Source organism: Eptesicus fuscus, chromosome 17, assembly GCF_027574615.1.
Source record: "Eptesicus fuscus isolate TK198812 chromosome 17, DD_ASM_mEF_20220401, whole genome shotgun sequence".
Lineage (NCBI taxonomy): Eukaryota > Metazoa > Chordata > Mammalia > Chiroptera > Vespertilionidae > Eptesicus > Eptesicus fuscus.
This window is the reverse complement of record NC_072489.1, coordinates 20,485,859-20,510,443: the sequence shown is the minus strand read 5'-3', so window position 1 is coordinate 20,510,443 and position 24,585 is coordinate 20,485,859. Positions and strand designations below refer to the sequence as shown.

The window sequence follows — 24,585 nt, the reverse complement described above, 5'->3', positions numbered from 1 at the left end:
GCATTTTATTTCAAATCTTACTGCAATGAATAATCTTCCTTTACTCAAGAATCTTCACAATATGAGAATCGTTCACAATGTCGCCAGTAACTTCAGGTTTTACAAACATACATCTAGAACACATAGCAGCAATTTCTCCAGCAGAGGGACCTCCCTTGAAAGCTCCTGTTTTGCCAAGAGACATCATTGCCAACGATGTTCTATCTCTAACACGCATCAACAAACTTGCTCTCTTTCCTAAACTCACTACTCCTCTTACATTACATGGTGCATCGGCTCACTGCATGGTCACCCAAAATTGAAAGTTCCGTCATCTTTGAGGCCTGCCACTCACTCATTCTTCTTGATTTTCTCGTTCTGCTAGATCTGAGCACTTCTACCGCTCCATGTTCTTGGCCACTACTACAGTTAAGGCCTTTATCTCTTACTGGAACAAGTTTAGTGTTCTCTATTGTCAGCAAGTATTTATTGCACTTCTACTTTGGGTTGTGCACTGCTGGGGTGGGGGGTGGAGGGGAGATATAGTTGTGAGTGAAGCAGCTAGCAGGGAAGTCAGGATGTTGAACAACAAGCTCTCATTAGTGCAAGTTTAAGTTTTTTCTGAAATCCTGATTCTCCTACTTAAATGCATTTAATACCCATCTGCATGTGTATTTAATACCCATCTCCTACTTAAATACATTTAATACCCATCTCACAAATCAAAAGAAAATAGAGCAAAACTTTTAGTGCCTTCCAATTATAGATGAAGCTATTTGCCACGCAAATCATCAAGTTTATAAGTGAGTGTGTGGTTTACATATATAAACTTGCTCTGACAAGCAAGTGGACACTATTGTAAAGTTCTGTCGGTGTGAGGAAACACAATATTTGTTAATAGATGAATGACTTTGGCTGTTGGTCATAATCTCCCAAGTGCCGTACACTGCATCTGATTATATAGATACTGATCGATTTCAGAGAGGAAAGGGAAAGGGAGAGATAGAAACATCAATGGGAGGGAGAATCATTGATTGGCGGCCTCCTGCATGGCACCCACTGGGGATCAAGTCCACAACCCAGGCGTATGCCCTGATCGGGAATCGAACCGCGACTTCCTGGTTCATTGGTGGACACTCAGCCATGGAGCCACACCAGCTGGCCCACATATTTCATTAAAAAAAAAAAAAAAATTCAGGGGGGTGCAGGAGGTAGCCGATCCATGCTTCTCTCACATCACAGATGTTTCTCTCTGTCCCTCTTCCTTCCTCTCTCTGAAATCAAGAAAAACATAAAAAAAAAAATCTTTTAGCCCTAGCTGGAGCCTCAGAGGAGCGTCAGAGGGCAGAGCGTTGGCATGCGGACTGAAGGGTCCTGAGTTCGATTCTGGTCAAGGGCACATGCCCGGGTTGTGGGCTCAATCCCCAGTGTGGGGAGTGCAGGAGGCAGCCGATCAATGATTCTCTCTCATCATTGATGTTTCTCTCTCTCCCTCTCTCTTTCTCTCTGAAATCAATAAAAATATATTTTAAAAAGTATTTCATACTGACATAATTCAGAGTTATTGAAAGCTTACCAGAGAAATACAGAGAATTTGGTATGTCTTTCAGCCCAATGATGACATTTTAACATACTACTTTGTCTCTTTTTTTTACTTTGTCTCTTTATCTCCCCTGTCTCACTGTCTCAACTCTTTTTCCCAGATCAAATTGAGATGACATTTCTTTATCACCAAAGAGTGTATTTCTTATAAAACAATAGGCTATCACCCCCCCACACACCCCAATAGGGGGCGGGGCTGACCGGCCAACCTGTAGCCCCCTCCCCCAGCCGGCCCCGCCCCCGCTGGGCCTCCACCACCCTGATTGGCCCGCAGCCCCAGCTCCACCCCAGACCTGCACCCCCAACCAATCAGTCGCAGGGCCGGCTGGCCAACCACCCCTATCCCCTCCCCCAGGCCACTGCTCCCTGGTTGGCACCACCACCCCATTTGGGGGCGGGGTCAGCTGGCCCACCACCCACAGCCCCTTCCCATGTTTGGCCCTGCCCCCAACCAGCCCCCAACCCCAATACTTGGGGCTGGCCAGCCAACCTGCAGCCCCTTTCCCCAGCTGGCCCCACCCCGGATGGTCTCCCCCTTATGGTCCCGCCACCCTGATCAGCCTGCAGCCCTTCCCTGTGACTAGTCCTGCCTCTAATCTCCCCCCAACCCCAATAGTGTGTGGAGCTAGCTGGCCAACCTCCTGCAGCCCCTCTTCTGGCTGGCCCTGTCAGCAGTGCGCCCCCACCACCCTGATTGGCCTGCAACCCCCAATCGCCAACCCCAAAGGCCCGCTGGCCAATCACCCACGGCCCCTCCCCCAAGCCGATCTGGGCGGGCTGGCTAGCCAATGGTAGGCCAGCCCTAATGTGCCCCGATTGGTGCCAGGCCGGCTGGACCCCACCCGTGCACACATTGGTGCACTGGGCCTCTTGTTCTCTTATATTATCAAAATTATTATTTAACCCATAGACTATTCATATATCCCCTATAAGAAAATGTCCTCTTAAACTCCTTTAATCTGGAAAAGTTTCTGAAATTTTAAGAACTATATTGAGATATAATTGATATAGAAAAACTGCACATATTTAAAGTATGTAATTTGACAAATATGACATTTGCATGCACTGTGTAACCGTTACCCCAATCAGAACCTATGACTGGCAAAAATTTCTTTGTTCCTACCCCCGCCCTGCATCCTGTCGCCTCCATCAAACAATGTCTTTGTCACTATATTCGCATTACCTAGAGTTTGATATAAATGGAATCATACCATGGACTTTTTGTCTTTATTTTTGGCCTAAAGCAGTTCCTCAATTTTTGTCTTTTATGACTATGCTACTTTTGCTAAGTGCAGATCATGTATTTTGCCCCTCAAACTATCACTCCTTACTTTTAGCATTTACTGGTGACTTTTGCCTAATGTTGATTCTCTATTTCCATCATTTCTTCTAAATGTAACTTTAAGAAGAGCTTTTCCTTCTTGCTTACTATTTATTTCAGCATGAACGTGTACGTTTTTTATTATATTCAATAAGTTATTATCATTTATTTATTTTGATGCTGAAATTGTCCCAAATTTGGCCAGGGAGCTCCTCAGCCATTTTTTGTTGTTGTTTTTCGTTTTTTAAATTGATTTTTGGAGAGAGACAGAGATTGGAGAGCAAACCCATACATAATGTAGGCATGTGCTCTGACCAGGAATCGAACCGTGACATTTTGGTGAATGGGAGGACCCTGCAACCAACTGAACCACCCGCTGGGAGTCCTCAACCATTTTTTGAGTAAATTTTTATTTTCTGGCACAATTGTTCCAGGCTTTTCTGCTTTCTGTCCAACCCCAGAACTGCAGGCAGCTGTTTTTAGTGGAGCGTGGTACTTAGAAAGATCTTTTTTTTTTTAGAAAGATCTTGATGATAGATGCGATCATGGTTATTGGAATGTCAGTGCTGTGCTCAAAAGTTAATTAAATTTGTTCTCTCTCTCATTCTCTGTCTTGCATACTCCCAACATCCTTGCCCTTCATTGTGGTTATACTCTTCATATCAAATTCAGTTTTAATTAATTTATTTCTGTTTATTTTCTACTTCAGGGTTCTCCTATACGTGATGATATTCACGTTCTCTCACTTTTTCTTGCGCTCCTCCTGCCCCAAAAGGTCACCTGGATCCCTGGCCGAAGCTGATTGTGAAGAGTGTGTCAGGTTGTTGTTGTACTGAACTCTGGCAGTAGACAGGCCTACCCCTCCCGCAGGAAGAGGCACAGGAGCACACAGGCCCTCCCAGGGAAGCTCCTTCTGAGAAGAGAGCAAGGGATAGTTGTTTAGTAATCCTTTTGTTTTGGGGTGGCTCTTTTTGCTTAATATTATGATTATGAGATTATCCATAATGTTGCCTATAGTTATAGACAGTCCTTGTCATTTCTAGTACAGTATTCCATTATATATATATATATACTAGCCTTTTGCACTCGGATGTCGAGTGTGACTCGACACGGTTAGCAGAGCATCGGTAGCAGCTCGAGAAAAAAGCAAGCGAGTGCAAAGGGTTAAAGGCCCAGTACATGAAATGTGTGCACTCGTGGGGGTGGTCCCTCAGCCTGGCCTGCACCCTCTCCCAGTCTGGGAGTCCTCAGCAGATGTTCGCCTGCTGGCATAGGCCCACCCCCCTGGGCCTATGTCGGACATCCTTAGCACTGGACATCCTTAGCACTGCCGCAGAGGCAGGAGCGGCTCTCGCCACCGCCGCTGTGCTCTGCACTCTGCAGTCCTGAGCCAGGCTCAGGGCTTCTGGCTGAGCGGGCTCCCCCTGTGGGAGCACACTGACCACCAAGGGGCAGCTCCTGCAGTGAGCGTCTGCATCCTGGTGGTCAGTGCATGTCATAGCGATCGGTCCTTCTTCTGTTCAGTCGATTTGCATGTTAGCCTTTTATGATGTAGGATATCATAGTACATGCTGTTAATGAATAGTAATACTACTATGAACATTACCATAAATGTCTGGTGGATACATGTTTGCATTCTATTGAGTATATTTCTATGGGTGGAATTTCTTGGTTATAGAATATGCATAGTTTAGCTTTTGTAGATATTAGCAAACAGCTGTAGTTCTGATTATGACTGATCGGAGGTGTTTGAGAGTTCACTTGCTCCACATGCTTGACAACACTTGCTATTTTGTTGTTTTATTTTAATAATTTTGTTGAGTGTGTAGTTGCATCACTACACTGCATTTCCTTGATGTCTAATGAAATTGAGCTATTTGTCATATGCTTGTGAGCTATTTAGATCATCTTTGAAGTGCCTGTCTTTCGTCTATTTTTAAATTGGGTTCTTCTACCTTTTTATTTTTGTATCTTTTAAAAATATTTATTTATTTATTCATTTATTTTCTTTTTCAAACCCTTGGGGTTGACTTTCCATAGATCACAGTGAAGGATGCCTTTTTTATTTTTGATTTATGAGTTCATTAAGATTTGTTGATAAAAGTTCTTTGGTGAATAATTATGGATATCTTTACCTATAGATTGTGGGAACCCCTTTCACATCCCGCGTGGTTCAGGGTTCCGGTTCAGGGTTCGGGTTCTGGAGAAGGCCGCACACAAATGAAAGAGACTAGAAAAGTATTAATTTGGGAATATTGGGGGCCAGGCGGGAGCCCACCTCTAGTTGGAGGATTGCCGCCTTGCTTTGGCCTTGCCATCTCTTTTATTCGGGTTTGGGATACACCCATTGTCCTTAGGCCAGTAATTCCAGTAACAGGCAGATTATCTTATCAGTAAGGATTTACATGATTATTTGGTGGGGAAGTTGCCTCAGTTACCATTGTCTTAATTAGATAGAAGTGGTTGGCTCTGACCTTTCAGAGCTTCAAGGTTGACCAGCCTTCCACATCTTTCTATTAGTGAGACAGTGATCAGTTTCCGGGATCAGATGTACAATATATCTGGACTTGACTTTTATACATGGTGTGAGATAGGAGACAAGATTCATTCTTTTTCATATATACATCTACTTGAGCAGCACCATTCCTGAAATGACCATCCTTTCCCTGATACTGCAATGTCAACTTTATCATAAGTCAGGACATTGATTATTTTGCATCTGTTTCTAGGCTTTGTTTTATTGGCCTTTTTGTCTATCCTTGTGTCTAAATTGTCTTTATTTACCAGGCTTTATAACTGGCCTTATTAATTAGTACTGTAAGTTCTTCCTTCAGTTTTGTTCATCAGTGATTATTTGGGCTATTTTTTGTTTGGTTATTTTTTTCTTCCTTTTTTTTTTTTAATTTCAGAGAAGAAGGGAGAGGGAGAGAGAGGTAGAAACATCAATGATGACAGAGAATCATTGATTGGCTGGCTTCTTCATGCTCCCACTGGGAATGGTATCAGAAACCCGGGTGTATGCCCTTGACTGGAATTGAATCCAGGACCTTTCAGTCTGTAGACTGACACTGAGTTATACCGGCTAGGGTTATTTGTTTGTTCTTTTTCATTTTTTAAATATATTTTATTGATTTTTTTTTTTTTTTACAGAGAGGAAGGGAGAGGGATAGAGAGTCAGAAACATCAATAAGAGAGAAACATCGATCAGCCTCCTCCTGCACACCCCCTACTGGGGATGTGCCCGCAACCAAGGTACATGTCCTTGACCGTAATCGAACCCGGGACCCTTCACACAGCAGGCCAATGCTCTATCCACTGAGCCAAACAGATTAGGGCTCATTTTCATTTTTTTAAATTAAATATTTAAAAAAAAATTTAATCACCTTTATTTATTTATTTTCTGTTTGTTTTTGTTAATTCTCATTCAAGAATATTTTCCATTGATTTTTAGAGAGAATGGAAGAGAGAGGGAAAGACAAAGAGAAACATTGATGTGAGGGAAACACATCAATTGGTTGCCTTCTGCAGGAGCCCTGACCAGGGCCCAGGCCGGGGAGCAGCCTGCATCCAAGGTGCATACCCTTGACTGGAATCTGACTTGGGACCCGTTGGTCCGAAGGCTGATACTCTATCCACTGAGCCAAACCGGCTGGGGCTGTTCTTTTTTATTTTCATTAAAATGTTTTAGTTTGGCCCAGCCAGTACTGCTCAGTGGTTAAGCAATGACCTACGAACCAGGAGGTCATGGTTAGATTCTCCGTTAGGGCACATGCCCGGGTTGTGGGTTTGATCCCCAGTGTGGAGCCTGCAGGAGACAGCCGATCAATGATTCTCTCATCATTGATGTTCCTATTTCTCTCTCTGTCTTCCTTCCTCTCTTAAAATCAATAAAAAAATATTTTTTTAAAAAAGTTTTACGCCCTAGCTGGTTTGGCTTTGTAGATGGAGCATCAGCCTTTGGACTGAAGGGTCTCTTGTTCAATTCCAGTCAAGGGCACATGCCCAGGTTGTGGGCTTGATCCCCAGTAGTGGGCATGCAGGAGGCAGCCGATCAATGATGTTCATTCATAATTGATGTTTCCATCTCTTTCTCCCTCTCCCTTCCTCTCAGAAATTAATAAAGATATTTTTTAAGAAGTTTTAATTTGTAAATTTCTACCAAAATACCTTAAGATTTTTGATTATGTTGAATGTATACATTAATTTGGAGAGATTGATGTTTTTACAATATTGAATCTTCCGTGGTATATGCACTTTATAGTTTTTAATTAACTAGTTAATTAACAAATTAATTGTAAATTGAAGTATAATTGATACATAAATCACGGCATATTTTTATTTATGTGTTTTACTTCATTTTTTTCAATATTTTCAATATACTTTTATTGTTTTCATAGAGAAATGGAGGAGGAGAGCGATATAGAAACATCAATGATGACAGAGAATCATTGATTGGCTGCCTCCTGCACGCCCCTTACTGGGGATCCAACCCACAACCTAGGGCCTGCTTGACCAGGAATTGAACTCCTGATTCATAGGTCAACACTCAACCACTGAGCTATGCAGGTGGGGGGCAATAAATTTGGTAATGTTTGGTTTAGATGAAACCGAACTGTTAGAATTTTTTTCCCCCCTATAAAACATACTTAGCCCCTTAAAAGCATATGCCTTTTAGCAAAATGTTAACTACTAATGTCAGGGAGAAGTAAATATAGTACAGTATTTTACTTATTTTTTGGGGTCATGAATTGCATTTTTGTCTCTCACGATAATTGAATTTCTTTTCATTGTACAACAAGGTGGTTAGTTTTCCAAAAGATATCTAGCAATATCTTTTGGCCAAGAGATAAAAAATGTTATTTTTCTGCCAAGCTTATTTCAGAAATGCAGATAATTAAAACCACTAACTCTATAACTCATAGTCATCTAGGAATTTGCTCTTGGCTATGGATTCCTCGTGTATATTTGTAATTTAGTATTTTGAGACATGTACATTCCCCTATTGTTAAATAGTGATAGAAGTAAAGCGGTGGGGATGGGGGAGGTTTTTTAAAGACCTAGAGAGGAGATGCTTTGGGCAGGATACACTTTCACAAATAATTTTTAGTGTGCACTAATGGGAGAAAACAAAACATAGTTTTTGTACTTCTGCTTTTGAGGCTGGGATATTGCATTCTGTATCTCTAGGTTGATGTTTGGGTATAATGTAACACATCTAATTAACATTAATTGAATAACTAAACCGAGCAGTTTTTTGGCAAAGTGAAACCATCTCTCAGATTTATTCTAGTTGATTTTTCCCCTAAACTATGAAAGGGTTATTCTATGTATGGTTAAACAGCCGTGTATTAAATACTACTGTAAAGTATGGTGTTTATTACCATGCTATCGTCTTAGCTACTGCAAATGACACCCGGGGAAATAGTAGTACCTACTTATGTTTATGCTTGAAAAGCTGAAAGTATGATGCAAACGGAACCACTGCCTGCCCACCATCTTATGGGTCATGTGACGACAGCCTAGTTCCAGGTATGTTATTTCAGAATTGGTTGACATATGTGTCTTATTTGATCCATTTCAGTGAGAGAGGGATGGCCGGCCTGCCTTGGCCACTGCTTTTCTTAGCGTTTCCAAGCAGCCGGATCTCCTTTTGGCATGTGCGGCATGTGGCATATGGAACCCATTTTGGCTACCAACGCCTTCAATTGAGGGCAGATGTTCTATGTCCTGAGCTATGCCTTTATGGAATCTCTTTGGATCACTTCTGAGACTTCAGTAGCATACCTAACCGCAGAACTGATCATAAAGGGGAGGGGGGGGAGGAGAAAGCCTTTGGGGTCTAGCATCCTTGCCTGTGTAAATCCCAAGTATGTTAAAACCGTGCTGATCTTGACTGATTCTTACCCGTGGGTGTTAATTTCTGGAATCTTGTTACTAGGGTTCAAATCTTACCTTGCCATTTTGTGTGTATCAGCTTATCTAGGAAATAAATGTGTGAAACTGGTGAGCTAATACCGTTATGTAGTGTCAGCATAATCCAAGTTCTGTGAGTATGTAATAATAAGCACCATAGTGTGGTTCATGTTTATTTTGCTGTGGAGTTTAATTCCACAAACCAGTTAGGGCAGCATTTCTATTTGTAATTCGAAATTTGTAAAGATTTAAAAATAGGTGCATAAATGAACATAATCGACTAAATTGTTTTTGTTTTTTGTTTTTTAATGCTGGATACTTCAGTCTCATAAAATTTTTTATATGGTAAAAATTTTTTTTTTTAAATATAAATCTGGGTTCCCATGTCAGATTATTTCCTCAACACTGGAATCAGTCTTTTATTTCAAACTAAAAGTATTAGCATAACCAAAATACTTAGTTAGCATTTCCCTAAGGATTTCTAAATCTTTTTCACTTTTGGAAACCTGATGTTTGTGGTACAGGTATTTTTTTTTTTTTTTTAGAAAGTCAGGTCCATTTCCTTTTCCCAAAATCAGAAACTAGAGTTTAATTACATTCTTTTTGGTTCACACATCTTAATACTTTCTCAAAGATGGGGATTGAGCTGGCATATCAGCATAGCTTCTAACTAATGACTGGATACTGGCCACCTCAGATTAAGTACTTGGTGTATTTTTAGCTACCACGGAAAAAAGAATTTAAATTTTTCTATTATTATATTAGTGCTTTAGTCTTGCAAAACTTTCCACATATTTTTGGTCACTAGACAAGAATTCCGAAGACAAATTTGATCCTACTTTCAATGATCCCAACACTCGTCTTTATTTTCTTTATTTTCTTTTTTATTTTTTGGTATTTCAGGGATGTTCAGATTGAACAGATTGTTATATTTTTAAAAAATGTGTTTTCATTGTATGTGTGTGTGTGTGTGTGTGTGTGTGTGTGTGTGTGTGTGTGTTTAAGAGAGAGGAAGAGGAAGGGAGAGGGAGAGAGAGAAAAAGAAGAAAAAAAACCCACCCCACATTAATGTGAGAGCGGAACATCAAACAGTTGTCTCCCGCACATACCCTGACCAGGAATCACACCCGAAACCTGGGCATGTTCCTTGACCAGGAATTGAATTGGCTGCCTTTTGGTGTGTGGGACGATGCTCAACCAACTGAGCCACCCTTTCCAGGGTCCAACACTCATCTTTCCTATGATGCTTCAGAAACCATAAAAATAGAATTTCTACATCAGAGTGTTTTTTAATCTGGATGGGCTGCAGTGCTCCCTTGATCCCATCTCCACATAATTTATATGCAACAAGTTGTTTTTATATGCATTTTTTTGAAAGATGGTTCATAGCTTATCATCTCGAAATTACATGCAACCTGTTTTTATATGCATTTTTCTGGAGAGATGCTTTTATTAGAATTTACAGAAATGTAAGTCACGGCTTCTACTCCTCAATACAAAACCCAGTAAAAGAACCACAGCACATTTTTTTTAAGGAATGAAATTGACAACTGTTCCTATCGTTAAGTAAAAAAACTATTATACTGAGAATTTGGATGTTTCTTTATGTGCTTATCAGTGTGAGAATGGGTCTGTTTGTCACAGAGTGATGCTCAGAAGAGATGTTCATACAGGGTCAGGCAGAGTGCCTGCTACATAGTAAGTTCTTAAACATGGTAGTTATTGTTGCATCGGTGAAGGGATTTGCATATTACTCTTACCCTTTTCCCTCCTGCCCCTTGGTTCATGTTATTTAGAGGAAAGTAACTGAAGTCCTCAGACGTGGCCATCAAAATGCAAAAGCATGTTTTCCTGCTGGAGAAGATGTGTTATTAATGAATTGGTTTCGCTGTTCCCATGTGCTAGAGAATTATAGTTGTGGTTTCCAGCCAGACGCCGATGCCACAGCTATTTTCTTGTCCTTGCATAATGAGAGGGTTTTGGTGTTTCTGCTGTATTCTACACATTTACACTATACAGCTTATTTTCATATCAGATTTCATATGCAACACCATTCTGTGGTGAGTTTTCTGCTAAAGAGCAAAAGTAGGAAGAATCAAGGCGGGAGGAAGTGGGAGGACCAGACAGGGGAAGCCCCGAGATCACCCCAGCCGTGGAATTTTGGATGGAGTTGATAGTTTAGATTTAGAGAGAAAAGCGTGTATTCATTTCTTCTATAGTTGCAGGAGTAAGACCTTATTTGAAAGTTAATGCAGAATTTCAGGGAGATTTGGATACGAGGCAACATAGAAATTAAATTACCTTCTTCATTCACCTGATTCCATTTTCCAGGGACCCTTCCAGTGCACTATGAGATGTTAAACAAAAATCAATAAAATCAGGAACACAAAACAATAATGTTTAGCTTCTCTCTCTCTTTTTTATTTTTTGGTAATCTCCAACCAAAGGTATTTTTTTTGTTGACTTTAAGAGAGAATAGAAGGAAGGGAGAGAAAGCAGGCGGGGAGGGTGGATGGGGGAGGAGGGAGTGGGTGGAGAAAAGAGGGGAGGGGAGAAGGAGAGAAACATCAATGTGAGAGAGACACATCAATTGATGTTTCTAGCACATGACCCACCAGGGCTGGGGATCAAACCTGCAACCCAGGTACATGTCCTTGACCAGGAATTGATCCCTAGACCCTTTGGTGCACAGCTTACACTCTAACCAACGAACAACACTGGCCAGGCCTCCCTCTGTCTCTTTAAAATATTTTTTAATATATATTTTTATTGCCCTAGCTGGTTTGGCCTGGTGGATAGCACGTCAGCTTGCAGACTGAAGGGTCCCAGATTCGATTTCCATCAAGGGCACATACCCAGGAGGCAACTAATTGATGATTCCCTTTCATCATTGATGTTTCTAACTCTCTCCCTCTCCTTTCCTCTCTGAAATCAATGAAACATCAACAATGAGCGAATCATTGATCAGCTGCCTCCTGCACACCCCACACTGGGAACGAGCCCACAACCCAGGCATGTGCCCTAACCAGGAATCCAAATGTGACTTCCTAGTTTATAGGTAGATGCTCAACCACTGAGCCATGGCAGCCTGGCGAAATCCAGTGCAATTGAGCAGTCATTCTTAATTCTTTCTTCTCTAGCTCCTAGCAAGCATTAATCTGTTTTTGTCTTTATGGATTTGCCTTTTCTAGACATTTCTTAGAAATGGAATCATACAATACTTTATCTTGGGTCCCTCACTTAGCATAATGTTTTCAAGGTTCATCCATGTCGTAGCATGTGTCAGTACTTCGTTCAAAGTTCTGGAGTCTGGGAAGTTCAGCATTAAGATGTCAGCATGGCCCTAGGTGGTTTGGCTCAGTGGATAGAGCGTTGGCCTGTGGACTGAAGGGTTCTGGGTTCGATCCCAGTACAGGGCACATGCCCAGGTTGCCGGCTTCATCCCCAGTGTGCGGCATGCAGTGCAGGAGGCAGCCAATCAATGATTTCTCATCATTGATGTTTCAATCTCCCTTCCTCTCTGATATCAATAAAAATATATTATCCCACCTCCAACTGCCCTCCCTTGAGGCCTGGTCCTTCTCAACTGCCCTCCCTGCAGGCCGGGTACCTCCCAACTGCCCTCTCCTACTGGCCATCTTGTGGTGGCCATCTTGTTCCACATGGGGGCAGGATCTTTGACCAATGGGGGCAGCTATATTGTGTGTTGCAGTGATGATCAATCTGCATATACTCTTTTATTAGATAGGATAGAGGCCTGGTACAGGGGTTGGGGTCAGCTGGTTTGCCCTGAAGGGTGTCCCGGATCAGGTGGGTTCCATTGGGCCATGGGGCGGACTGAGCGAGGGGCCTGTGTTGGTTTGCAGGCCGGCTATGCCCCCTGGCAACGCAAGCGGAGGCTCTGGTATCTGGAATTTATTTTCCTTCTACAATTGAAACTTTGTAGCCTGGATAAGAGCCAAGCCTGGGTCTCCCTTTGAGGCCCGCAGCCATTTGTGTTGGGGTTATAATTGAAACATTGTTGACTAATATGCAAATTGACTGAACAGTGGAATGACCTGTCTCTATGACGTGCACGGGCCACCAGGGGGCAGATGCTCGATTGAAGAGCTACTCCCTGGTGGTCAGTGCGCTCCCGCTGGGCTAGCCTGGCTAACTGCTGGCGAGCTCAGCAGCGGTTCTGGGAGCCTCTCCCTCTGCTTCAGGCGGGTGGGCAGGCGGTAAGGAGCGAGGGGTCCTAAACTATGAGAGGGATTTGAGGGGGGGGTGGGGAGGGAGCCTAAGCCTGCAGACAGACATCCCCTCAGTGCTCCCGGACTATGAGAGGGCCTGTACTACCAGAGGGTGTAGGCCGGGCTGAGGGACCCCCCACCCTGCAGTGTATGAATGTTGTGCACTGGGCCTCCAGCATATATATATATATATATATAAAAACGATGCCAGCATGGTCAAATTCTGGTCAGATTCATCACCCTGGTTCATAGCTTGCTCCTTCTCAGTGTCCTCCCATGCTAAAAGAGGCTAGGGATCTCTCTGGAGCTTTTTTTTATGAGGCACTAATTCCATTCATGGGGTTTTCCCCCCCTCATGACTTAAGCACCTCCAAAAGCTCCACCTCCTAATAGCATCACATTGGGTATTAGGATTTTAGCATATGAATTTTAGGCGGACACAAACACTCAGACATTAGCAAAGTTCTTTGCTCATTTTAAAATTGGGTTGTCTTTTTTTTTTATTATTATTATATTTTATTGATTTTTTTTACAGAGAGGAAGGGAGAGGAATAGAGAGTTAGAAACATCGATGAGAGAGAAACATCAATCAGCTGCCTCCTGCACACCCCCTACTGGGGATGTGCTTGCAACCAAGGTACATGCCCTTGATCATAATCAAACCCGGGACCCTTGAGTCTGCAGGCCGACGCTCTATCCACTGAGCCAAACCGGTTAGGGCGGGTTGTCTTTTTGTTGAGCTGCATATATTCTTTTTGGGTTGTGGATACTAGACCCCTAGTAGATACGATTTACAAACATTTTGTCTCTGAAAGTTGTCTTTTCACTCTTTCGTTATGTCCTTTGAGACACAAAACTTTTCCATTGTGATGAAATCTATTTTATCTATTCTTTCTTTGATTGTTGTGCTTAACCTTTTCTTTTTGTTTTCTAAAGTTATAGTTGCACGTTTCTTTTTACTATGTAGAAGCTTCCAGGGCTCCCATGAAGAGCCTAGAATTTTTTTCTTGGCCTTCATTTCCTTCCTTATGTAGTGCCTGGCATTTGGGTAGATATCAAACACATACATATTGGTTGAATGGAATGATTATGATTAACGATATGGAACTGGTGTGAGGAAAACATTGGTAACTGAAGGAATTAATAAAACTATCATATATTGAGTGCATTACCCAGTACTGGTATTAAGCACTGGCATGCTCATTGTTTCATTTAATTCTTATAATAATAGTATGAAAAATACATTCTTTCATTGTTGGCTTTTGAAAGTACCAATTATGAAAATTTAAGGATGGAACAAAAAAGTAACATTTCATACTGGAATGGTAGAGAATTAAAGGCTGATTGTATCTCTTCATATGCATGATCAGCGAACCAGCCTGTCACCTAAGTGGTAACGTATCTGTTTTTATGCTTTTCTCCCCATAGCCCTCTTCACAGCCACACTGGTGTGTGACTTTCAATAGCCACAGTGCTCCCAGTGTCCTTGCACATGTTGCCTTTGTCTGGGACACAGACCTTTCTCTCGCCCTCTATATTTCAGCAAATCCTGCTTATCTACCCTTAGGTTTCAGTGGAAATGCCACTTCCTCTTGGAAGCCATCTCTGTCCACTGTAGCTTTCTGGGCTCATCCGCATTCTATACCCCATCAGGATTGTCTGTTTCTGTCTATCCTGAGATGGTAGGTTCCAGCAGACAGGCCCAATAGTAGGTCTGTATGTTGGGGGTGCTCAACATTTATTAAGTTGTTGTAAGGTTTTTGGTTATTAAATGGGGGAAGGCCATTTTATTTTTATTTATTTATTTTTTAAAATTTCTTTATTGATTAAGGTGTCACATATTTGTCCTCATCCCCCCATTCCCATCCCACCCCTCTCCCCACGCATGCCCCAATCCCCTGTTGAACTTAACCATTGGATAGGCTTATATGCATGCATACAGGTCCTTTGGTTGAACTCTCCCCCTCCCCCCACCCTCCCCCTACCCCCCCCCTATCCTCCCTCTGAGGCCCGATAGTCCGATTGATGCCTCCTTGCTTCTGGTTCTGTTCTTGTTCCTCAGTCTATGTTGTTCATCATTTCCTCTAGATGAACGAGATCATATGTCACTAGATATATTCTAATAAGAACTGAATGTGAGACGAGCAATAATATTTATGCTGACAGGCAAATGAATCAATCTGTAGCGAGCTTCCCCCTGGACCAACAGTTCTTTTGAGACCCAATTTCGATGTCCAGTAGTTCCTTATGTGTACATGTCAGCACTGACCCCTCAGCTCTGGATGGTGGACAAATGGTGGTAATGGAGGTCCGACTCCCTCTGGTTTGGTCTCGGCCGAACCCAGGGGCACGGCGTCACCCGGACTAAGGGGCACGTGGCCTCACCCATACCCAAGGGGCACGTGGTCTCACCCGGGCCTGGGACCCAGCCTCACCCGGATGGATCCAGGGGCGCACGGTCTCACCCGGACCCAGGGACGCTTGGCCTCTCCCAGACCCAGGGGCACGTGGCCTCACCCGGGCTTAGTTGCACAAGGCCTCACCTGGATCCAGGGACACATGGTCTCTCCCGGACCCAGGGACGCTTGGCCTCTCCCAGACCCAGGGCCACTTGGGCTCACCCGGGCCTAGGTGCACGAGGCCTCATCCGGATCCAGGAATGCATGGTCTCACCCGGACCCAGGGACGCTTGGCCTCTCCCAGACCCAGGGCCACTTGGGCTCACCCGGGCCTAGGTGCACGAGGCCTCACCCGGATCCTGGGACACATGGTCTCAACCGGACCCAGGGATGCTTGGCCTCTCAGACCCAGGGCCACTTGGGCTCACCCGGGCCTAGGTGCACGAGGCCTCACCCGGATCCAGGGACACATGGTCTCACCCGGACCCAGGGACGCTTGGCCTCTCCCCGACCCAGGGCCACTTGGGCTCACCCGGGCCTAGGTGCACGAGGCCTCACCCGGATCCAGGGACGGGGAAGGCCATTTTAAGGAACTACATTAACATGCCCTGGCTCCTGTGGCTCAGTTGGTTGAGCATCATCCCCTGCGCCAAAAGGTCACCGGTTCGATTCCTAGTCAGGGCACATACCCGGGTTGCAGGTTTGATCCCTGGTAAGGGTGTGTGTGTGTGTGAGGCAACCAACCAATGTCTCTCTCTCTCTCTCTCTCTCTCTCTCTCTCTCCCCCTCCCTTTATCTCTTAAAATCAATAAAATCATATCATTTTGGGAAAAAAAATGCATTAACATTTTAAGGAAAACATTTCTGGATGTGGAGTCTTTTAAGGTTTGTTCAATAATTTTAAGATTGATATTGCTAAACTTAGGCGATACCTAGATCTAACTACCTCAGAAGCTGTGTTTGTGTGTAAAATACTTTGAGCCTGTCAGTGGAACAAATTTTTATGGTGAGACAGAGTATTTAAGAACTGAGGGTACAATGGGTACAAAATTTCCCAAGTTTATCTAATAGTGTGCTATCAGCAATGACATGAAGAAGGAGCTTGAAGATACAGACCTTCCTTTAAAAAGAGAATATTTATTTATTTATTTATTTAAAACATATATTTTTTATTGATTTCAGAGAGGAAGGAAGAGGGAGACAGAAATAGAAACATCAATGATGAGAGAGAATTACTGATCAGCTGGCTCTTACACGCCCCCCACTGGGGATCGAGCCCACAATCTGGGCATGTGCCCTGACTGGGAATCAAACCAGTGACCTCCTGGCTCATAGGTCTAGGCTCAACCACTGAGTGACACTGGCCAGACTAAAAAAAGAACATCGATTATAAAATACACAGGGCAGACTAGCAATAATAAGAAGCAAACTTTAATACATCATTCACAAAAGGGGAAAAATTTCTAAGAAGCAGTAGCCTCTGTGATTTTATCATTTTTGACAAAAACCTATAGATGCTGTTTTCTCTTTCTAAATTAATGGATCTAGATTGGCAGAGTAGGCCTGTCAATTTCAAGTTAGTACTAAGAATTGTTTGAAATTGGAGGGAGGTGGTATAGCAGTCCATTGGTCTCTGGCATTATCTATGGTTCACCTCATTGTCAATGATTCTCGCTTGGCAACAATTGAAGATCATCATTCAATTGTTCCTTAATTCTTGATACTGAAGAGCAGTTACTTTCACCAGCGACCCCCTTTCTAATGCCGCGACCCTTTAATACAGTTCCTCATGTTGTGGTGACCCCCAACCATAAAATTATTTTCGTCGCTACTTCATAACTGTAATTTTGCTACTGTTATGAATCGTAATGTAAATATCTGTGTTTTCCGATGGTCTTAGGCTCTACAGCAGCGGTTCTCAACCTGTGGGTCTCGAACACAGATATTTACATTACGATCCATAACAGTAGCAAAATTACAGTTATGAAGTAGCGACGAAAGTAATTTTATGGTTGGGGGTCACCACAACATGAGGAACTGTTTTAAAGGGCCTCGGCCTTAGGTAGGTTGAGAACCACGGCTTCAGAGGGAAAAAGAGCTGCTGAAGATAAGCCTCAGGGAAGGAAGCTGGGTGGTGGGAGGGAAGCCAGGGAAGGCTGTGAAAGGGGATCAACAGCCCTCACCCAGACTGGTGTTACTTGATCCAATCTGTGAGGATTTCTCTAGTGTTAGTCCTCCAGGTTCCCATGTCTCATAAGAAATAAACTAAAATAACTTTAAAATCTCCAATAGAATTGTGAAAAGTGTAAGCCATCTTTTCCTTATTCTTATTGATCAGAAGTTTACAATATGGTACTTGGAATATCTTTATGATTTTATCATTGTAAAACCTATAACTCGCCCCCCTTCTCCAAACACACCACACACACACACACACACACACACACACACACACACACACACACACAATATACACCAGAAGAGAAATATACAAGGATTTCATGGGAGAGGAGAGTGGCTAACATTGGAAGGATTTTGTGCTGCAAAGATGTCAATTTTGAGGAAGAGTGAATGAACTTGAGATGACTTTAGAAGACCCCTCCTATTTTCAGTCCTTATCCTGAAAATAAGGACTCAAGGAAGACAAGCTCCTTCTCTTGTATGTCTAGTTTCTGGTGGGTACAGAATTGCTTATGCTTAGGAAGAGAAATACAATTTTGAAGTTATTAATAAATTTACCTCATAGGGAACAAAACATTTTTTTACAAAAAGCACACCTAATGTTATGTTGACTTAAAACACCAATCTTGGAAGAATATGAGTTATTTCTCTATCCTAAAAATGAAGCATGTGGTTTGAAGACATATCTGGGGGGTTTTTGTTTTTTTTTTTTTTTTTTTAAATTCAATTACAGTTTACATTCAATATTATATTGTATTAGTTTCAGGTGTATGGTATAGTGGTTAATCATAATACTTAACGAAGGATTCCCTCTGAAGACAGTTCTGTTAAGTTTATTTTGGGATATTTATAAATATCTATTGCTGGATATTGAAAATGAAGAGCAGTTGTATAGACAGCAGCCTAGATGGTTAGAACTAGGCTCAAGTCAAGTTCTATCTTGTTGTGTAACCTGAGATAAGTAATTACCTCTTTGGGCCTTAGTTTATCTATAAAATAAAGTAGTAGTTAGGCTGCCTTTTCTGATTTTTTAAAATTTTAGTTTTATTATAAATCATTGATTTTTAAGAGAAAAGTGATCTCATTTTATAATATTTTGAAGGATCTAATACACTTGTGTTATTACAAAATTGAATATCAACTCATGCAATTTAATAATTATAATCCATTGTGGCGAAAGCAAAGAGATCTAAGTGAAAAAATAAGTTCTCAATAAGTAAGACTATAACACAAGCTTTGTTAGTTTCTAGTTGTTCTTGCAACAGGATCTAGTTGTATGAACTTTGCCCTAAATAATAATAAGAGAATGGCTCTCTTGACGTCCAATTTCTCGGATAGAATTCTCTCCCTCAAAGTTCACTGTTATGTAAGCCTTTAGCTGAGCCTGTCAACTCTTTAAGTGCAGTATAGTTTTTAGAACAGATGGGCACAACCAAAAGAGGTTACCCTTCTATTCTGTATTCAAACACGTGTAGATCCTTCATGGTATAGTATCAGTTGGATATTTGGAGTTAGTGTGAGCTCTGGTCACTTTCATTAACCCTTGCATTTAGCTGGGTTGAATTTTGTCATAATTCAGTAATTCATTTTATGGAACACTGCACACAGACCTTCGATGTTTGCTTAGGCTGCTAAGGACAATGTTGTATGGCTTCATGAGTATCTCGTGACTGTCCACGGGGCTTTAAAAAATGACCTTCTCACCAGTGTGTACGCCTAACACTAGGAGCCTGTTTTTATTTTATTTTATTTTATTTTATTTTATTTATTTTATTTTATTTTATTGAGGCAAACATGGATTACATAGGTAATAGATTGATTTTAAATATGTATATCTTAATATATCATGACCACTCTACTAAAGTATTGAGTAATCAACCTGGGAAAATGTTGATGCTTTAAAAAATTATATTTAAGCATTGCTTGGCTAAACAAACAAAAGTAAAGGAAAAAGAAATGCAGGGCTGCTCTAGCCAGTTTGACTCAGTTTGACTGAAGGGTCCTGGGTTCGATTCTGGTAAAGGGCCTGTATATACCTCGGCTGTGGGCTCAATCTCTGGCCCTGAGTTGGGGCGCATGGGAGAGGCAACCAATGTTAAATATTTTGACATTCATTGACAGAAATCAGACCTCACATCCATGCTTTTCTCATTCCCTCCCTTCCACTCTCTCTAAATAAAATGATCAATGGAAAAAAATTCTCAGGTGAGGATTACAAAAAAGAAAGAAATGCAGGGTTTATCCTTGTATTCATTATTGGTGGGAATGTAATAGTATAGTTGCTATAGAAAATGGTTTGTGCACTAACCGGTTTGGCTCTGTGGATAGAGCGTTGTCCTGCAGACTGAAGGGTTCCAGGTTCGATTCCAGTCAAACAGAATTATGATTCAGCAATTCCATTTCATGTATCTGCTTAAAATAAGTGAAAATAAGGACTCAAATAGATACTTGTATATCCAATTTCAGTAGCCAAAAGATAAGAGACAACCCAAATGCATATCAGCAGAAGTGATAAATAAAATTTATATACAAAATGGAATATTATTCAGCCTTAAAAAGGAATGAAACTGATATATCTTGCAACCTGGATGAACCTTAAAAACACCACGCTGCCCTGGCTGGGTGGCTCAGTTGGTTAGAGCGTCAGCCTGTGCACCACAGTTGTGGGTTCGATTCCTCTAGGCTGCCAATTCGAACAGGACGCAACCTTTCGATGTTTCTATCTGTCTGTCTCTCCAAAATCAATAAAAACATATCCTCCGGTGAGTATTAAAAAAACAAAGCAAAACCTAAAACATTATAAAAGTGAAATAGGCCAGACACAAAAGGACAAATATTGTGTGTGATAATTAGAACAGGCAAAATTTATAGAGACGGAAAAGTAGAATGTAAGTTAGCAATGACTCTGAGAAGACAGATGAGGGGTTGTTGTCCGACAGCTGCAGCGTGTCTGTCTGGGATGGTGAAAGGCTCTGGAAATGGAGAGCAGTGGTAGTTGTACAACTTTGTGAATATATTTATTGTTACTAAGTTGTACACTTAAAAGTGGTTAAAATGGCAAACTTTGTGTTAAAATGTTTAACCACAAAGTCTCCAAAAAAACAGAAATATAGGGTTTTCACCTATTTTTTTTTCTTTTTTTAAATATATATATATTTATGGATTTCAGAGAGAGGAAGGAAGAGGCAGAGAGAGAGATAGAAACATCAATGATAAGAGAGAATCATTGATCGGCTGCTTCCTGCACACCCCAACTGGGGATCAAGCCCACAAACTGGGCATGTGCCCTTGAAGGAAATCAACCCGGGACTCTTCAGTCCACAGGCCAATGCTCTATCCGCTGAGCCAAACCACCTAGGGCATCACCTATTTTTAAGAAAACATCTTTTTAAAAAATATGTATATTTTTATTGATTTCAGCGAGGAAGAGAGGGAGAGAGATAGAAACATCAATGATGAGAGAGAATCATTGATCGGCTACCTCCTGCACATCCCCCACTGGGAACCAAGCCCGCAACCCAGGCATGTGCCCTTGACCGGAATTGAACCCACGACACTTCATTCCGCAGGTGGACGCTCTATCCACTGAGCCAAGCCGGCTAGGGCTTAAGAAGACATCTTGCACCCATTTTTAAATCTTGTGTTTGATCCTGTTTTTCTACCTATTTCATCATTGCTTCATTCCCCGCACATTCCCTTCGTGTGGGCTCTGTGAGGTTGAAGTGGCTTTGGTGGGTGTGGTTAGGTCAGAATCCACTGGTTTTGCTACCAGTAGGCTTGCTTCTTGCATTGGTTACATATTTTGAGGGTGGAGGGTGAAGGAGGGGTCGTTTAAAGTGGAAAAACAATGCATGTTGGAATTCCCATCCCAACATATAGAAAGCATGCTTTTGTGGCAAACCGAAAGGCTGGGAATCAAGGGTGATGAAATGCAGGCCCTCTGGCCCTCCCCGTTTCTGGTTGTGGGAATCTGTTCCGAATCCAACTGCAAGTGGAAAACCCATCTTTGGCTGCGCAGCCCGGGCGGCCCTCCTGCCAGTGCCCCCAATGTGCTGCTGAGGGTTCGGCCCTGTGAGGATGGGACGAAGGCCGTCTTCCCAAGGTCGGCGCGGCTGTCAAGGCGGCGGTGATGGGGCTGTCACCGGCCTCTCCACTGAATTTTGGCAGTGACCTTGAGACTTGCCGGCTCACAGCAGCTGTACTGGCTCTTGCTCCGTTGCCACTATTGCATGGCCAGAGCTAAACTCTTCTGGCTCTGCCATTTACAGGATCTGGCAAGTTCCACCTATGGTGCCAGCTCTCTCCCAGCACCTACCACCCACTGGGCATGGGGGCAGCTGAGGTGTGGGAGCGTGAGTGGCTCCTTGCTCCACCTCCGGCTCAGGTCTCAACCCCTGGGAAGTGGGGAGCTCCCTGTCCATCAGCCTGGCCTGCCGGGGTGCTCCACAGGGGCGGGGGGGTGGGGGGGGCAGGGGTAGGGAGGGGATGCTTAGTGACAGTTGAGGGAGAGATTTCTTTGGGGAAATGAAGGTCACAGGCAGTGCCCAGATCAAGAGATAAATCTTTTCTCTCCAGCCATACAGAATGGCAAGTGTATTTTGAAAACTCCTCCCCACCCCCCCTTCCTGGTCCTCATCCTGTCCTTTTCCTTTTAAGTGGCTTTATTATTATTTTTTTTGTAATGCGTCTTTGTCATTGGACATTTATTGACAGAAATCAAATTGCTGTGTTTCTGGGCAAAGCGCCTGCTGCAAAGAGGTGTGGTTCCGGAGGAATGAGACACGCAGCCCAACAGCTGAGCCTACACTGTCCTCACATAACCTCCCGCCTTAAATATCGCCAATATTTAGCCTTGCCTTATAAAGTAAAAATGCACAATACCTTCCAGCGTTTCAGCAAGCCCAGACGCCCCCCGCCTCAGCGCAGCTATAGCTTCTGTATGTGGGAGGCAGGGCTGGCCCGCTTCCCCCGCCGCCCCCTCCCCGCCGCAGACCTGCCCTCAGAGCCACCCAGGGGTTACTAATCAGGGAGACTCCGCCAGCCATCGATCCGATGGCGGAGACCTGGGGGATTGGTGTGCATTGTTTCTGCTGAAGCCTCCTGTGAATTCCCTGCGACCAGATCCGCCGCAGCGAACTCCATGTCGCAGCTTGTGGCTGCCTGTGTCCTGTGGTGAGAGCAGAGCCGCACAGGAGATCCTTTGTCTAGGAAGGCTAGGCAGAGAAGATCACTTTGGAGTTGCTAAGCTCTGCATTGCCATTGGCTGCACTCTTTGTGGGGCTGTTTTTGCAAAAGGCATGCCCAGCACGTCTACAGTGCTGGCAGGCCAGGGCTGCCTTGAAACACCATGATAATAACACCAAAAAGCAGTTTGCAGAACTGTTCCACTGTAGAGGCGTCCTCTGCAGAAGCAAGCAAGATGGCTACCTCGTGGGCTTCGCTGTGAAGAATGCAGAGGCTAATTAAGACAGACTTTAAGGGGAAGAAAGGGTATTTCCCTACTTCATCTTTCTGCAAGGCTTTTTTTTTTTTTTTTCCCAGTGACTTTTAAGTATACATTTTACATAAGCTCTTGAGCTTCTGCTTAGCAAACATGTTGATGCTTTGAAATGGTATAAGTAGTTTTATAGAGAAATAGCCAAAATAATTTTGGGGGGGTGGGAGTTTTTTTTTTTTTTTTTCCTTAAAAGGAGGCTCATTTTGCAATTTGATTTTATTTTTATTTTTTTATTTTTTAGGTTATAAAGGAAAACAAGAGGCCCAAGAGGGAAAAGAAGCCCAAAGTTTTAAAGGTAACCAGCTATTGATTAAATCATATCAGTTTTTGGTGTTTTTTTCCATTTCATATAGTATTTTTCTGTCCCTAAGGGGTAAATTTGGAGTACAGGGGATGTGAATTTTCCCAGATTTTCAGTAAGTGAATTTTCACTCAAGGAAAGGGTTTTCTCTTTTTTTGATGTGCTGCATAATGTGCATGTTAGCATCCTTTATTTTCAACTCCACACCAATCTGCAGAAGGAAAAGTTTATATGCAAAGTGTGGTGAATAAAATTTTTCCCTTTGTAGCTGCCTTTGTGGCATCTGCATTTGTGGTGTTTCACCAGAGTGTCAACTTAAGCTCTTAAGAAGAAAGACACTCTTTGAAGTTGACAGCTATGATCTATTATGATTTTAATAGACTTTCCATTAGATACTGTTTTAAAGTGTGTGATTTTTCTTTCCAAAGGAAAAGATCCTTAGAGATTTTAGTTCCACTGGAAATGTGTAAGCCATTGAGATCTTACAGCCGAATTATACTCGCTTAATCCTAAATTATCATTATATCATCTTTAATTTTGACATTCATAGAGCTGTAGGAATATGCATGTTTTCTTTATTTTCAGTAGTTTACCTGATGAGTATTTAGTAGTAACTTAATTCGGTATAAGCTAGTAATTCCTGTTATGAGCTTTGTACAGTATTGAAAAGGGTTAACTTAAAAGCATAAGGCATTGCTAAAAGTTGGAGGCTAGCTTTAGTCTAGCAAGTAAGTGTTAAAGGTTTCCCTTCCAGTGGTATATTGCTATTATAAATGTAAGCAACCTGAGCAAGCAACCTTTTCATTCTAGAAGACATTAAGCAATAAAACTGCTGGCCTTTAATATTGTATTGTGCACCTATAATGTAAAGTATTTTAACCTTATCATAGCTTTTCTTTTACAAATGAAGTTTTAGCAGTCAAAGAGGAAACAGCATGTTGAACTATGAATGTGGCAAATTTTAATTTCACTCGTTTCCCAGTGTGCATCTTGAAAATGTTATTGGCATGGAGAACCAAACCTTGCATTGCTTTCTAATTTTGTCTGATCACCTCGAGTTTCTGTTTCCTGTGTGTACACAACATGGCCATGTACATTTTTCATCAACCAGCAAGTATTGATTTAATATTTACCATACAGTCATCAGTGTGCTAGGCATG

At 42.4% G+C, this 24,585-nt stretch overlaps 1 protein-coding gene across 1 annotated transcript in view; it reads left to right on the top strand.

Annotated features, from left to right (window-relative positions):
- TET1 (tet methylcytosine dioxygenase 1) overlaps positions 1-24,585 on the top strand; it is a 108,648-nt gene that overhangs the window by 6,547 nt on the left and 77,516 nt on the right. Inside the window, exon 2 of the mRNA XM_054729345.1 lies at positions 23,366-23,419. Within this exon, the coding sequence (XP_054585320.1) occupies positions 23,366-23,419 (54 nt within the window). The remainder of the gene's footprint in view (positions 1-23,365; positions 23,420-24,585) is intronic.